Genomic DNA, 14,125 nt, shown 5'->3' with positions numbered 1-14,125 from the left:
CAGTCCTGCGGCGGCTGCATTTTCGATGGAGTTGAATCAAATGCTGTAGGCCCGTGTGCTCAGATTTGGGTGCACGTTAAAAACCGCAGGTGGTCGAAATTTCCGGAGCCCTCCACTACGGCGTCTCTCATAATCATATAGTGATTTTGGGACTTTAAACATGTGGGGGAGCACGTGCGCCCAGCCACCCTCTCTCTTTTACGGCAGCGCGAAATATCAATGAACCAATCTTTTCAGTCCTGCCCCATTGAACGCGACGCACTGTCGCGAAATGAAAAAAAAAGAAATAAATGAGGCACATCGTCCGTTACACATTTCGTGCTGTTGATTAAATTATTTTTCGTTCCGAGACTATCTGATTGCCTGACCGCGAGCTCGCGTAGCATTTTCATACAGTATTTGCGATATATTTTTGTGTTTTGGTGAAACTCCGTTGGATGGTTTTACATACATAACCAAGATCCTGCTTCCCGGTTCTTGGCCGATTCCCCTCTGTGGGCGAGTGCCAGCAATGCAAGAGATTCATCATAATCATCATCATTATCATCATCGTCGTCGTCATCGTCGTCGTCGTCGTAGTCGGGCTGTTTTTGTCCCCTGAGCATGGCACAAACCAAGTGCAGGGGATCAGTCTCTTCGCGAGTTCAGGTTATTTTTGCAGAGCATCACACCTAGATCCTATGGTTAGCGAATATATTTATTGGAAGTGTCAATAATCAGTAGCGCAATATTTAAAACTGGCAAAGCGTAGTAACATATTTTCTTAATCGCAATGATAAATTTCTCAGTGACGAATAAAACATCTCTCTGGCTGTATCACAGATTCGTCGCCCCAAAAGAAAGAATAACCGGTTCTGATAATTTCTGGTCCAGCTTTCGAAGACGAAAAAGTTTGCCTAAGACGGACATGAAAATTTCATTCTAAAATGTGCAATGTTTTATTCTAAGACCTTCGTGTTACTCTAAATCTCTATAATATTTTACAGGACCTCTCAATTCTAGGCCGATCCCCCACAGCGGTATGAGCCACAAGAGTAACAAGAGCAAGACTCCTGTCTTCTTCGGGGGTTATATTCAATCCACACTTGTTGTTGTTGTTGTTGACTCTAACATGAATCATACGCACTCTGACTATGACTTTGTTAGACTTTTCGATGACTGAATTTCGATAACCAACGTAACAACGCACGTATCAAAAAGAGTGTGAAAATTGCTTTTCACCTATTCAGATAAGACAGTATAAAACTTACTTTGAATATAAATTAAAGTGAAGGAAAAAATAAACCTTTCTTTATTCCTTTTAAAATAATTCATCACAGCAATAATAATAAATACACAAACAGGAATTTAAATTCTTCTTCTCATTTTTTTAATTGCTGCAACTTAATTGCTGAAAATTTTCTAGCTTACCACTAGGTTAATATTCCTCTATATTCGTGTTATCTTGCTTTCAAGTTTTGATAAATTTTAATATTAAAACTCCAAAATAAATTTGCAATAACGAAACCTTTTTTTTTCTTGACTATAGCCCCTGTAGTGGGTACACGCCATGGTCCAAGAAGCAACCATCTTCGATGAACAGTCTTAACAGACTATAGGACACTCGGCTTAGTTATGATAGTCCTGACTATGTGCCGGCGGGTCTTGCGCAAAGTGGTTCGATTAACTTTCATCAGCGAGCATTTGAGACGCCATCGAGGTCTACAGAACAACGGGGTCAGGCCACCAGCAGGATTACCAAGGAGGCAGACGACCTTGATGATGACTGTTCTGATCGCTTACGCGGCAACGTGTGCCTTGCTGGCGCTTGCTCACCAGCTCCATAGTCGTCGTGGACTGGCGATCTACCTTCCGATGTTCAGGTTCACCACCACAGACGCCAACGTATTCAACGACTCCTCGCTCGACCAAGATGTACCAGATGGCTGCGACGAGAAGGAAGTTAGCCGCGTGACTCGCCTGCTGACCAGCAGCTTGAACATGACAGTGGACCCCTGCAAAGACTTCCACTCATACGTCTGCAGCGGATTCAAGGGAATCGTACAAACATCTTTGCTCGACGACATGGAAACGAACGTGACCACGTCCATCTCGAGCTTCTTCCACCGCATAACTCGTGGCGTCAAGAGGTCGTCCCTGCCAGAGGCTCTGAAGAAGGCTGTGGAATTTTACGCGAGTTGCGTGAAGCCCGTTCACACGAATGGACGGACCCACGCATTGGCGTCTTTCTTCAAGGAGCAGGATTTTTCGTTCCACACCAAGATCATCGGCTTCCTGGAAACGACACTAGAGCTTCAGTTGAGGTTGGGCCTCCAGATCTTCTTCACACTTGTGATGGACCCTTATCCGCGATTTCAGGAAACTGCTCGCTACGTCTACCTCCGCTCCAGTCGTATTTTTGAAGAATGGAAGCGGGCGAGGAAAGTTTTGCTCAGGAGCGGCTCGTACGCCAGGTACGCTAGCGCGGTCATTTTGGCCACGGGATTCGACGAGAAGGGCACCTCCGACCTTATTCGTAGAGTATGGTACGTCGAGTCCAAACTCATGAGCCGCTCGATCAAGCCGAAAAGTGTGCTTAACGGGAAAAAGCTTGTGGCCAAGTGGAAGGAACTGCTTCACCAGTACTCCCGAGGAGCCTTGATGGGAACGTACCAACTTAGCTTGCAGTCCAGGCCATCCGTGTTCTTCCACCAAATGATGTTCAAGGCCAACGACGCGGAACAATCACTGTACCTAACCTGGGAAGTGGCGCGGCACCTGGTCAGCGCGAGCGGCTTCGCTGAATTGGGAAGCAACTCCGATCGGCGGGCTTACTGCTTCGACACGACGTACGCATTCTATGGTCCCGCGATTTCCGCTGCTCTCTTGTTCCCGTTCGTCAACAACAGCAGGCTAGAGCAGGTCCGAAGAATGGTCAGAACATTGGCGAGCGAAGTCTACGAGAGCATTGAGGACTCGGATTGGGTGCTGCCCGAGACGAAGGCGAAGTTGGCCACGAAGCTCCGGCTCGTAACATGGAAACTCGGCTACGATCGGAACCTGGGAAACTGGTCCGGCCTTAGCCACTACTATGAAAACTACCCCATCGCATCGGGAATATTCTTGACGGACTTCGTCAACACGAATGCAGCGCACGTTTTAAAGTTCTTCGAACTTAAGCGTCATCTCCGAGAACTGGACTTCAGCTTCAAAAGCGACGTCGTAGGCGCGTTCTACGAGGGCCCCAACGTCCTCGTAATCCCTGCCGCTTCCATGCTAAGTCCGCTGTTCAACTACGGTGCCTCGCCGGCGATCAATTATGGCTTCTTGGGCAGCGTCATCATGCAAAACTTAATGCGCGCTTTTGGTCATAACAATATGCTGACCGACGGCTTTGGCTCTCCTATAAGTTGGTTTCCAGAAGAGCGCGCAGATTTCGAGGACCGGTACCAGTGCGACCGCATGTCGGAAGTACGGGACAGTGAGGTTGATCCACTGGCTGGCGTATCAGTCGGCGCGCAGGCGTTCTTTCGGGCCTACAAGAGGGCATCCGCTGCTCGGGGCAATCGCAGCTGCGCATTGCCGGGTCTCGAGGTGCTCACCAGCGACCAAGTGTTTTTCGTCAGCCGCTGCCTGCTCCGCTGCCAAGACGTGCAGGACACCACGGATGGCATCCACATGGAGGACCACACTTGCAACCTTATGGCGAAGCACTCAGCCGAGTTCGCCAACGCATTTAATTGCCCGATTGACCATAGCAACGTATTGTGTGACGTGTGGTAGGGCTTGTATGAAAGTAAAAGATCTGATGTACATAAAACACTGTTTCAACTATATCTATCTTGACCTTGCTCTTACATAGGTTTATAACATCTTTCCGCCAAAAATTGCAACCACTGCTATTGGGCTGATCCATGTGCCCACCCTGTTTTCAGGGCCCGAAGGGGGGGTGGGGGGGAGGGTAAATGCAGTTAGCAGCGGGTATGTAACCACATAACCATGCTTTGTTCTCATTTGCATCGCTTAGTGCTACTTTCATCATCCTCTTGTGGGCTACAATGTGAATGTGACCAGTTTGAATATTAACGTGATATCGAGACCTTGTTTCGCAGAAATTCCATTGTGGGCGTCGGTGTCATTGGTTGTGAGCAAAAAAAATCATCTTATGGGGGACCGAAAAATCGAGGACGATGCAAATAAAATAGATAACAAATTCTGGGCCACAGTGCACACCGAACCAGGGTCGTTTGGGTTGCCATAGCTGACACGAAAAAAAAAACTGTGCAAAAAAATAGAGAGAGAGGGTTGAAAAGCGTTGCAGCGGGAGACGCGAAAGAACGCGTCGAGGAAGAAACAGTCATAGGAGAACGACAAACAGTATCGGAGAGAAACAGCAATCATCCGTGTTCCCCATTCAATGAGTTGAGCGTTCCCTTTCAAGTACATCTTTTCCTCTATTCCTCTGTTAGAGTGCTTCGATCGGGCGCGCGCCCGATCGAAGCAGTCTAATTCAAACAGCTACGCCTGTTCTTATTATTTACCAACCAATCACCGATCTGACACATGTATGCATACCACACAAATAGAATCGAGTGAAGCCGCTAGTCGCGGGGTCCAATCCCGGCAGCTGTGGCGGCTGCATTTTTGATTGAGGCGAAAATGCTGTAGGCCTGTGTGCTCAGATTTGGGTACACATTAAAGAACCCCAGGTGGTCGAAATTTCCGGAGCCCTCCACCACGGCGTTTCTCATAATCATATGGCGGTTTTGTGACGTTAAACCCCACATATAATCAAGCATCGAGTTAAGCTCCGCAACGTTACATCTCCAAGTTACCAATTTCTTTGGGGCGGGTCAATTATTGGCCCGATGTACTTGCTTGCTTCACGGTTTTAGTGCCCCGCCGCGGTGGTCTAGTGGCTAAGGTACTCGGCTGCTGACCCGCAGGTCGCGGGTTCGATTCCCGGCTGCGGCGGCTGCATTTCCGATGGAGGCGGAAATGTTGTAGGCCCGTGTGCTCAGATTTGGGCGCACGTTAAAGAACCCCAGGTGGTCAAAATTTCCGGAGCCCTCCACTACGGCGTCTCTCATAATCATATAGTGGTTTTGGGACGTTAAACCCCACAAATCAATCAAATCAATCACGGTTTTAGTGCACTTTTAAAACAATAGACCTGTCATATCAACCCCAACAAGCACGTCTACACAATGCGGCGAGCACATGCCGTGAAGACTGCTAGCAGATGACAGTGCGCAGATGAATACATGTGGAGGGACTAATCGCCCTTCCTATTGGCTAAGAGGCCCTGTAGGCTCCCCAGTGCTGAAGGGAAGTTCTGAAACAGAGTAGGCGAGAAATGAAATTTAAGGAAAACAGAGAGAAAGAGAAAAATAATTGTTACAGGGAGCTTGTTTCAAAACAGGGCGCAGGCCACGCTCCTGAAGTGGTAATCATAACACCTCAAATCTCAAAATTGCTCAACTTGATTTTTTTCGTTTGCTCTTTTTATGTTGTTTTTATTTTTACATTAGTCTTATTATAATACCAATTCATTACACATAGTTAAAGTGATCACAGAAAAACTGCACTACACTTTCTTGGCCAATCCCCCTGAGTGGGTATGAGCCAACCTCCCAGGGAAACAAACAAACAAACAAACGAAATGTTTACATTTGGTTTACTTCATTGTCATTTCTCGTTCTGGCACACGTGAGACAAGCGCGCCTTTCACATGTACCTAAAACGCTAAATGGCATCTGCGTGTTCAAGTGAGCGTCTATCTTTTTGGCTCTTCCGCTTACTCGCCTCATAGCTGCAGCGAACTTCACCCAAAAATTAAATCCTGACTATTCACCTTTTCACAAACGCCTCCCTGGGCGCCGCCATAGCCCTCCTTGGGCTGTGCAAATTGGCGCGTCCCCTCGAAAATGCACTGACAACTCTGCACCCTTAGCCTTTGTACTCCCGCGCACAGCCCATCATGGCGGTGTTTTTTCCTTCCTGTGAAAAGGTGTATACGTTCCCGTTGCAGCGCGCCAGCCCGGAGTTTTCTGACACGGCAACGCGCACTCTCCCGATAAAGACAGATGGCGCGTGGCTACAGAAAGCTGCACGACCACTCTTTCCATATGGAGAGGGCACGGCGCCACGTCAGAAAAACCAGAGCTATTCTAGCCACTGTACCAGAGCTGAACTCCGGCGATTTTTCGACCATGTCAATGTTATGGTGCTGCTATGTTCCGAGACATTCTTGTCACGAACACAATATCTGAAATGCCCAGGAAATTTAAAAATAATTTTAATAAGCTAAAATGTGCAATACCGAAACCGAAAGCCAACCGGGCGTCCTGTCTGCGTATGACGTACTAGTATTTGGTAAGAGCCGGAGGCCGGTCCCACCGGCGCGGAGTATGACAACTGCGAAAGCAAGACCAGCGAAGCACCGGGCAAACATCACAGAGGAAGGAAGAAATCATTCCCGTTCTGTACCCGTGCCAAACACCGCCGCCGTCGCCTCGTGGAAAGCACAATAAACGCCGTAGCGGCCAAAGTAGCTATGCCATCGGCTGCGTCACTTCCGTTGACTTGCCAAACATGACGTCATACAGACAGTGTTGCCAATAATTCTAACAAGCGAGGTGAGCTTTTCGAGGCAATCTTTAAAATTCATTCGCAAAAAATCAGTGCAACACTCAAGCCTGTAAGTTGGCACAAGTGACGGAAAGGTGCAAAGGAACATACTCAGTGAATTTCATTGAGATCCATTGACCTAGAAAAATCGCCGGAGTTGGCCTTTAAGTAGTCAACGCTCATAAAATTGGATAGTATGAAACTTTATGGAACATGCTATGCTACGCTGACGCTGCTCCACCGTCACTTTCTGCAGCGATACGAGAAGCCTGCCAAACAGGGGCGGCACCAGGATTTTTTCAGGGGCGAAGCTTCTTGCGCCGTGGGTCGTTCCCTCCTCTGTAGTAGTAGTAGTAGTAGTAGTAGTAGTAGTAGTAGTAGTAGTAGTAGTAGTAGTAGTAGTATGTAGCCACCTGTAGTTTATGAGTTGCTCAATAGATGGCATTGTGTGTATATGTCCGTAGCATCCATCCATCCATTCATCCAAAGAATAGCATCCGTCCATCCACCCAAAGAGGAAGAACAATGTACGTGCTCCGGGGGCGCTAAGGAAACGATGGAACATGTTCTGATTGAATTCAGCGATATCCACACAGGTATACAAGTGAGTACAAGCCTACATGAGGCTTTGGGTTATAGGGACAATCATGTAAAGCTGAACACGTCCACGATAGAAGCAAGCAAGAGATGGTTAGAGTATTGGCGGCGGAAGAGTAGAGATAAAGAACAGAAATAGTGGGAAAATGAGGCCACTCTGTTTGAAGAGGCAGAGATGGAACATAAATGTACTTTTTTTGTTATACTAAGATCAATTTAGCCGACTTAGATAAGGCATTAGACCACCATAGAAAGAAAGTTTTCTTCTCATTTTTTCTTGCGAGCCTAGTGGCACACATGTCACCGCCCCGTTATAAAGAGGACGCTCATAGAATACATCCATCCACCCTTGTGAATAATATAACTAGATGGCGTCAGTGGCTTTTACAGCACATCCACAAAGTGAATGATGATGAGTGTGGCAAAGCGTCCTTTCGCCCGTCCGTCCATCCGTTTGTGTTTCCGTCCATCCATCTGTCTGTCCGTCTGCGAGTCTATCAGTCCATGCTTCCGTCCGTCTGTGCCTGTATCCATCCATCCGGGCGCTTCGCCCCACTCATCATTCACTCCGTGGATATAGCGTGACTGTTTTCTGATTGGGGGGGGGGGGGGGGGCACAGACGACAATTGTGTTCATGGGGGCAGAGAGGCACATAAATGATGCGTTGTTTTGACTATGATTTCTCTTGGGAAGGCGGGAGGGGGTCCAGCTTCCACCCGCTACACCACCCCTACTGCTAAACCAGACTGCTTCACGTAGGAGCGATAGGTTAGATATATACGTGGGGTTTAACGTCCCAAAACTACCATATGATTATGAGAGACGCCGTAGTGAAAGGCTCCGGAAGTTTCGCGACCTGGTTAACGTCCACCCAAATTTGAGAACATGGGCATACAACATTTTCGCCTCCATCGGAAATGCAGCCGCCGCAGCCGGAATTCGATCCCGCGACCTGCGGGTCAGCAGCCGACTACCTCAGCCACTAGACCACCGCGGTAGGGCAGGAGCAATGGGTTAAGGCAGGGGTTGTACACAACGAAGGTGACATAACGGTAAATCATAGCTAGAGTCGTATAATTAGATAATAGCAGCAATTACATCTCAGTTAAACCCATAAGCTAGGGCTCATTGCCATCCCTGGCGAATATGTCAAGCGCGCGCTTCTGTCCGAAGTTTATATGGAAGTAAGGTAGCTTAATTCTTTCTTCGGAAGAGCAAAAACACAAAGCTCAGTTCATTACCACTCCATCCTATTACTAAGCCCGTTTAGATGATCAACATAAGGTACACGTCATTAGCTGGTGCACTAACACTTTCCATCATTTCTTCGTCCCACGCACATCCAAAGACTGGAACCACCTTCCCTCGGGCATGGTTTCCATCTCCAAATCATGACTTGTTTTCATCTACAATACAGAATTACTTACGTGATGACGCGTGAAGTGTATATTCTACCTATATATTTTTGCACTGTTTCCCACATCTTTCTGATGATACTTACACGTACATTCAGTGTATTGCCTAACATCGAATTTCCATGTCTTGTATTCTTTATTATATTGATGTTACAATGTTTGCTCCTGGTTATAGTTGTGTGTGTGTGTGTGTGTGTGTGTGTGTGTGTGTGTGTGCGCGCGCGTGCGTGCGTGCGTGCGTGCGTGTGCGCGTGCGTGCGTGCGTGCGTGCGTGCGTGCGTGTGTGTGTGTGTGTGTGTGTGTGTGTGTGTGTGTGTGTGTGTGTGTGTGTGTGTGTGTGTGTGTGTGTGTGTGTGTGTGTGTGTGTGTGTGTTTGTGTGTGTACCCCACTCTCCTCTGTAAAGCTATGTGCGCTTGAGGGTAAAATAAACAAAAATACAAAAATACAAAAGCAACACACCAGAATCAGGGCCACTTGCTCCGTGACAAGGTTACACGAACTTCGAACAACGTATGCAAAGACATGGTATGGGCCAACAGCGGGTCGAGTGGCGTTCAACCAACAGCACCTACATAGACTGTTTAACTCGACCCCTTCCCCTCAACCCGGATTTTTAAAAAATTCTGCTTGTAGTCCACGCACAAAAATAAGGGTACGCCCTTCCTGCCCACTCTCCTCCCCCGAGAAGAGTTCTGGCACGTCGTTGTAACCACTGGTTCTATCTCACCATTGCGGCGTCACCCGTGCTGGCATCCAAAATGTAACGCCTCCGAGGCCTCCTAGCATAAGTTCAATAAGGTTATCCTAGTTATGGTGGCTAGAAGGAAAGGTGTCAGCATCGTCCCGGCCGCGCCTTGAATAGAAGCGTGCTGGTATTTCAGTTCGCCGTGGAGCGGCGCGCAAGTCGCCACCATGATCGGTAGAGAGCGCTCGCCAGCCGCTCGCGCGGCACTTTTGGTCGCTTGCTCGTGTGCTCGCAAATTGTAACGTCTGCGCTTTGCCTATTTGTGCTTGTTAAGGATCAATACGGGCCAATGTGATCATGCTACAGTGATGGGTAAACATCAAAGACACTGCTTTGCACCTGGATGCAATGTGGGATATGTTTCGGCCCGCAAACAAGGAAAGAAAGCGTTTCTCTTCTCTGCTCCCGCCGACGATGAACGGCGCAAGGCCTGGGAGTGTGCGATTCCTCGCGCTGAGAAACCACTGGAAAATAAGTGCGTTGTGTGCGAAGCTGATTTTGACGACAGATTAATTGTCCGTAGCAACATGCATGTTATTAACGGGTTCTTAGCAACTGGAGGGTGGGTTTCTGAGTGAACCAGCTGCCGAAGGACTCCGCGTCACTCTAACCAGCATCTTTCCATCCGGCACTATGTCACGAACACCGTGGGCTATAAATACTTGATGACGTCTCGCCTCTGCCAAGACGCGCTTAAAATCTTTTTTGGAATTCTGAAGCAAATGTCTGGCTTAAATGATCACCCTTCGCCGACACAATTTTTTATCTCTGTGAATTGCCTCAGTTTTTACAGCTTGGCACAGTCACCCTCCAGTGGAAACATACCTTCTGGATTTCTGAACAGCCTTCTATGTCCGCGCATCCAGGCTAATTCAATAAAATTGCAGAATAAGCGGGATAAGCTTCTAGATGTGGGGCGCCTCAATGAGGTTCATGAAATGATGGTTGCTTGTGAAGCCCTCCCTGACCACACTGATCTCATTGGACGCAAAAGTGAATCCCGAATCACTTATTACGTCAGTGGCTATGTGGCCCGGAAGATGGTGAAAAAGATAAAGGGCAAAGAATGTAGCAGGCTGTTGCTTCACTCTGAGAATTCCTGCCTGCTTCCAGCAGAATCATGCCTTCTGTACCCGTCCGAGTCCTTAACAGACCTGGTCAAAGCTATGGAAGATGCATTCACATATTGCTTCAGTTTTAACAAGTTAAAAAGTGACAGCATAACAGACCTCTTGCCTGTCTGTGAAGAGGTTAAAAATGGTCGGCTGTGAACACCATAGACTGGAAGTGACAAATCAGATAATTAGATTCTTTACAATGACCAGAATGCATTTTCTCGTTGCTGGAGAAAATGCGTCCAATAAAAAAAAGAGAAAAAATGAAGTCCTTGAAGTGTAGACGCATGACCTAACTGTCGTAGTGTTAACTCAGAGAACAAGGTTTCATTTTATGGTATTGTGCATTACTCACACTGTGTTGTTTCTTGTGATGTTACTATTGTATTGTTCACATTGATACAAATCAGCCATTAAGAACTGTGATGTCACTGCCTGGCTGTGTTTCACATATGCAGAAATGAATTTTTTCGTGAACTGGTCTGTATCAATGTTTGTCAATCAAATCTCAATGTCATGTGTGTATGTATGCCCACTGTATCATCGTATATTTACTGTTCTTTTTAGTTGCATTACTTACTTGCTTTAGCTGAGTTTCGTATAATTTGCAGTTCTCTCCAACCTTAATGCATATGTTGTGTTTATTTTACATGTTGTTTTTCGCTTTCGTTAAAATAAATGTCTTGCTTGTAAAATTGGACCTTGATTGCACAAGTCATAAAAATAACGGTTGCCGATACCTTTACGTGCATTGAGACTTCACGAAGAACACCGCAGCATCAAAGTGAAAACTGCACGGACTTTGTTTTGGTGTCAAGCTCACGGCAAGTCACTTGATTCTCTATCTTCTAAGCTTCGTAGCACATATAGTACGAAGTGAATTGAAAACACTAGTTTTCAGTGCCAATACACGCTTTACAGCGCGCAGCCAGAATTGAGACAGGTAGACTTTGTTACAATCCGCAGAATAACGTAAAATATTTGCAACGAAATACGACTGATGCACGGGCGCAAGGAGTGGCATCTGGATGGATGGATGGATGGATGTGGCTGTACCCTTTAGATCGGGCGGCGGCTAACGCTACCTAGTCATAATATTCAGTGAACTAACGACTAGATTTATCTTTTTTTTTCTTTAAATAGTAATGTTGAGGATGGGTACTTTGCAGTGAAGGGTTTAATTTTCACTCTTGCCTTGACTTCAGCCACCAATCAGACAACCCTCTTCTAGTTAATTCTACCCGCTTGAAGTCTATTTTGCCCTCCCTGTCTCTAAACCCCAGTGCTTTGAAAAACTCTGCACCATCATCCTGAACTATAGGGTGAAGCCCTTTACAGAACATTATTAAGTGTTCGGTAATTTCCTCTTCCTCTCCACACGCACTGCATACCGTGTCTAACCCTTCGTATTTGGCCCGATATGTCTTGGTTCGCTTTACTCCCGTCCTGGCCTCAAACATTAGAGAACTACCCCGACTATTATCATAGATCCTTTCCTTGGCAATTTCCTGCTTAAAAGTTCGATAGATCTCTAGTGCGGACTTCTTAATCATGTCAATTCTCTACATATCGGTCTCAGCTTCCTTCACCTTCTTCTTAACCGATAATTCTTTTTGGTTTAGCCCCCTGCTGTTTTCCAAGTATTTACCAGTCAATTTTCTGGTTCGCTTCCTCCATTTTGTATCGACATTCTTCATGTACAAGTAGCTGAATACCTTCTTAGCCCAACGCTCCTCCTCCATTTCTCTCAATCGCTTCTCAAATTTTGTCTTTCTGGTAGCTTCCCTGCCCTCAAATGAAGCCCATCCCATATCACCTTGTACTCCCTGATTTGGTGTATTCCCGTGAGCTCCTAAGGCAAGCCTACCTATTCCACGTTGCTTAATTTCTAATCTTGCTTGAACTTCTGATCTCATGCACAAGACCGCATTGCCGAACGTCAGACCAGGAACCATGACCCCTTTCCATATTTCTCTAACAACATCATACCTATTGTAATTCTACAGTGCCCTGTTTTTCATGACCGCTGCATTCCGCTGCATCTCGAAAGCGACCGCAGCGCCGTCGCATCCGGATGAATTCTCGCTCGCTCTCCGGCGCGCCGACGCCTCTCCTTCTAGCCACCATTTCCTAGTATCGGTGCGAGTGCCATTGGCAGAGCCGTAAGTATCGCATTGCGGTCACTTTCGGAACTTTCACATGAGATATTCCCCAGATGCACCATGGCCTCAAAGAAGACAACCTGCTGCGTCTCGTACACGCGTTTGTTTTGTGCCATTTTACCTACGTTGCCGCTATACACAAGTGGCTACGTGCTGAGCGCGATCAACTCAATGCGCTTATTCGCAAGGTGGTCAAACGAGCCCTTGGCCTCCCTATCACCACTCCAACGTACAAACTCCTCGAGCTTGGCGTACATAACACGCTAGAAGAGATCGCCGAAGCTCAGGAACGCGTCCAATTGACCCGACTCACTACCACCAAGGCGGGCCGCCATATTCTGCGCGAGCTCGGCTTCTTCTCCTCGAGGGCCAGGGACCCCCCAGAGTTGACTCTAATTCCCCGTGAAATCCGCGACATTATCACGATCGCTCCCATACCACGAAATGTACACCCCGAATACAACAGAGGCAGGCGCCTTGCGCGGGCGACCGCCATTCTCAAGCGCATAGACATGGAAGCGGACAACGTCTCGTTCGTGGACGCCGCTGCCTATCGCAACAACCAAGCCTTCGCCGCGGTCGCGGTATCATCCGCGCAGCAGACTCTTAACTCAGCCACAATCCTCACCCGAAACCCCGAAGTAGCTATAGCTATAGCTATGCTCGACAGCAAACGGGAATTCATCTACAGCGACTCCAGGCCGGCCATCAAAGCCTTCGAACGCGGAGTCATCTCCGACCAGGCGTTACGTATCCTGCGCAATGCGGACCCGAGTGCCCTGAAGCACCACACTGTCATCTGGTTCCCCGCCCATCTCGGCCAGGTGCCGGGTGCCCTATCCAACCTCAACGAGATCGCCCATGATGCAGCGCGCGCACTTACCGACCGCACTGCCACAGGGCAACCTCATCTTGCTGGGTTAGATACCAATCGGGATGCACCAATTACGTACAATGAAATTACAAAGCACTTTTACCTGGAACGCCGCATTTTTCCACCCCCACATCCGAAACTTAACCGACCGCAGGCATTAACCCTACGCCTATTACAGACACACACGTACCCAAACCTTGCCACGCTTCACGTTTATTATCCCGATGCATACCCCAGCGACACATGCCCATCATGTGGACACACAGCGACACTCGCACACATGCTCTGGGAGTGTAGAAAAACTCCTCCCGACTGTACCTCAAGCAAGTGGGAGAGGTCCCTCAGGAGCTCACTTCTCGCCGACCAGCAATGGGCCGTCCAGCAGGCCCACGAAGCGGCCGCCAGGTACTCCCTGTCGGTCCCTACGTGGGAGACGCCCGCTACGCGCTAAGCGCGTCCTTCAGGACTGAAATAAAGTTTTTTCATTCCATTCCCACCTAAGGTCATCATCAGTGGATTTTCACAATCCAGCGCTAAGCATACCTGGATTTACTGCGGATTATTAAAAAAAAAAAAAAAAACGGGACTATGGCCTCCGACGCCAGC

At 47.8% G+C, this 14,125-nt stretch overlaps 1 protein-coding gene across 1 annotated transcript; it reads left to right on the top strand.

Annotated features, from left to right (window-relative positions):
- Window positions 1-1,761: 1,761 nt before the first annotated feature.
- On the top strand, window positions 1,762-3,762 carry LOC119178545 (neprilysin-1). Its single transcript, XM_037429752.2, has one exon. The coding sequence runs from the start codon at window positions 1,762-1,764 to the stop codon at window positions 3,760-3,762; it is 2,001 nt and encodes a 666-aa protein (XP_037285649.2).
- Window positions 3,763-14,125: the final 10,363 nt, after the last annotated feature.

The sequence above is a fragment of the Rhipicephalus microplus genome, chromosome 1 (assembly GCF_043290135.1).
Source record: "Rhipicephalus microplus isolate Deutch F79 chromosome 1, USDA_Rmic, whole genome shotgun sequence".
NCBI classification, from domain to species: domain Eukaryota; kingdom Metazoa; phylum Arthropoda; class Arachnida; order Ixodida; family Ixodidae; genus Rhipicephalus; species Rhipicephalus microplus.
Note: the sequence above shows the minus strand (reverse complement) of the source record. Positions and strands in the feature narration are given on the sequence as shown.

Bases quoted from the DNA above. Each gene is read 5' to 3' on its own strand.
- LOC119178545 (XM_037429752.2), top strand. From the start codon at position 1,762: ATGACTGTTCTGATCGCTTACGCGGCAACGTGTGCCTTGCTGGCGCTT.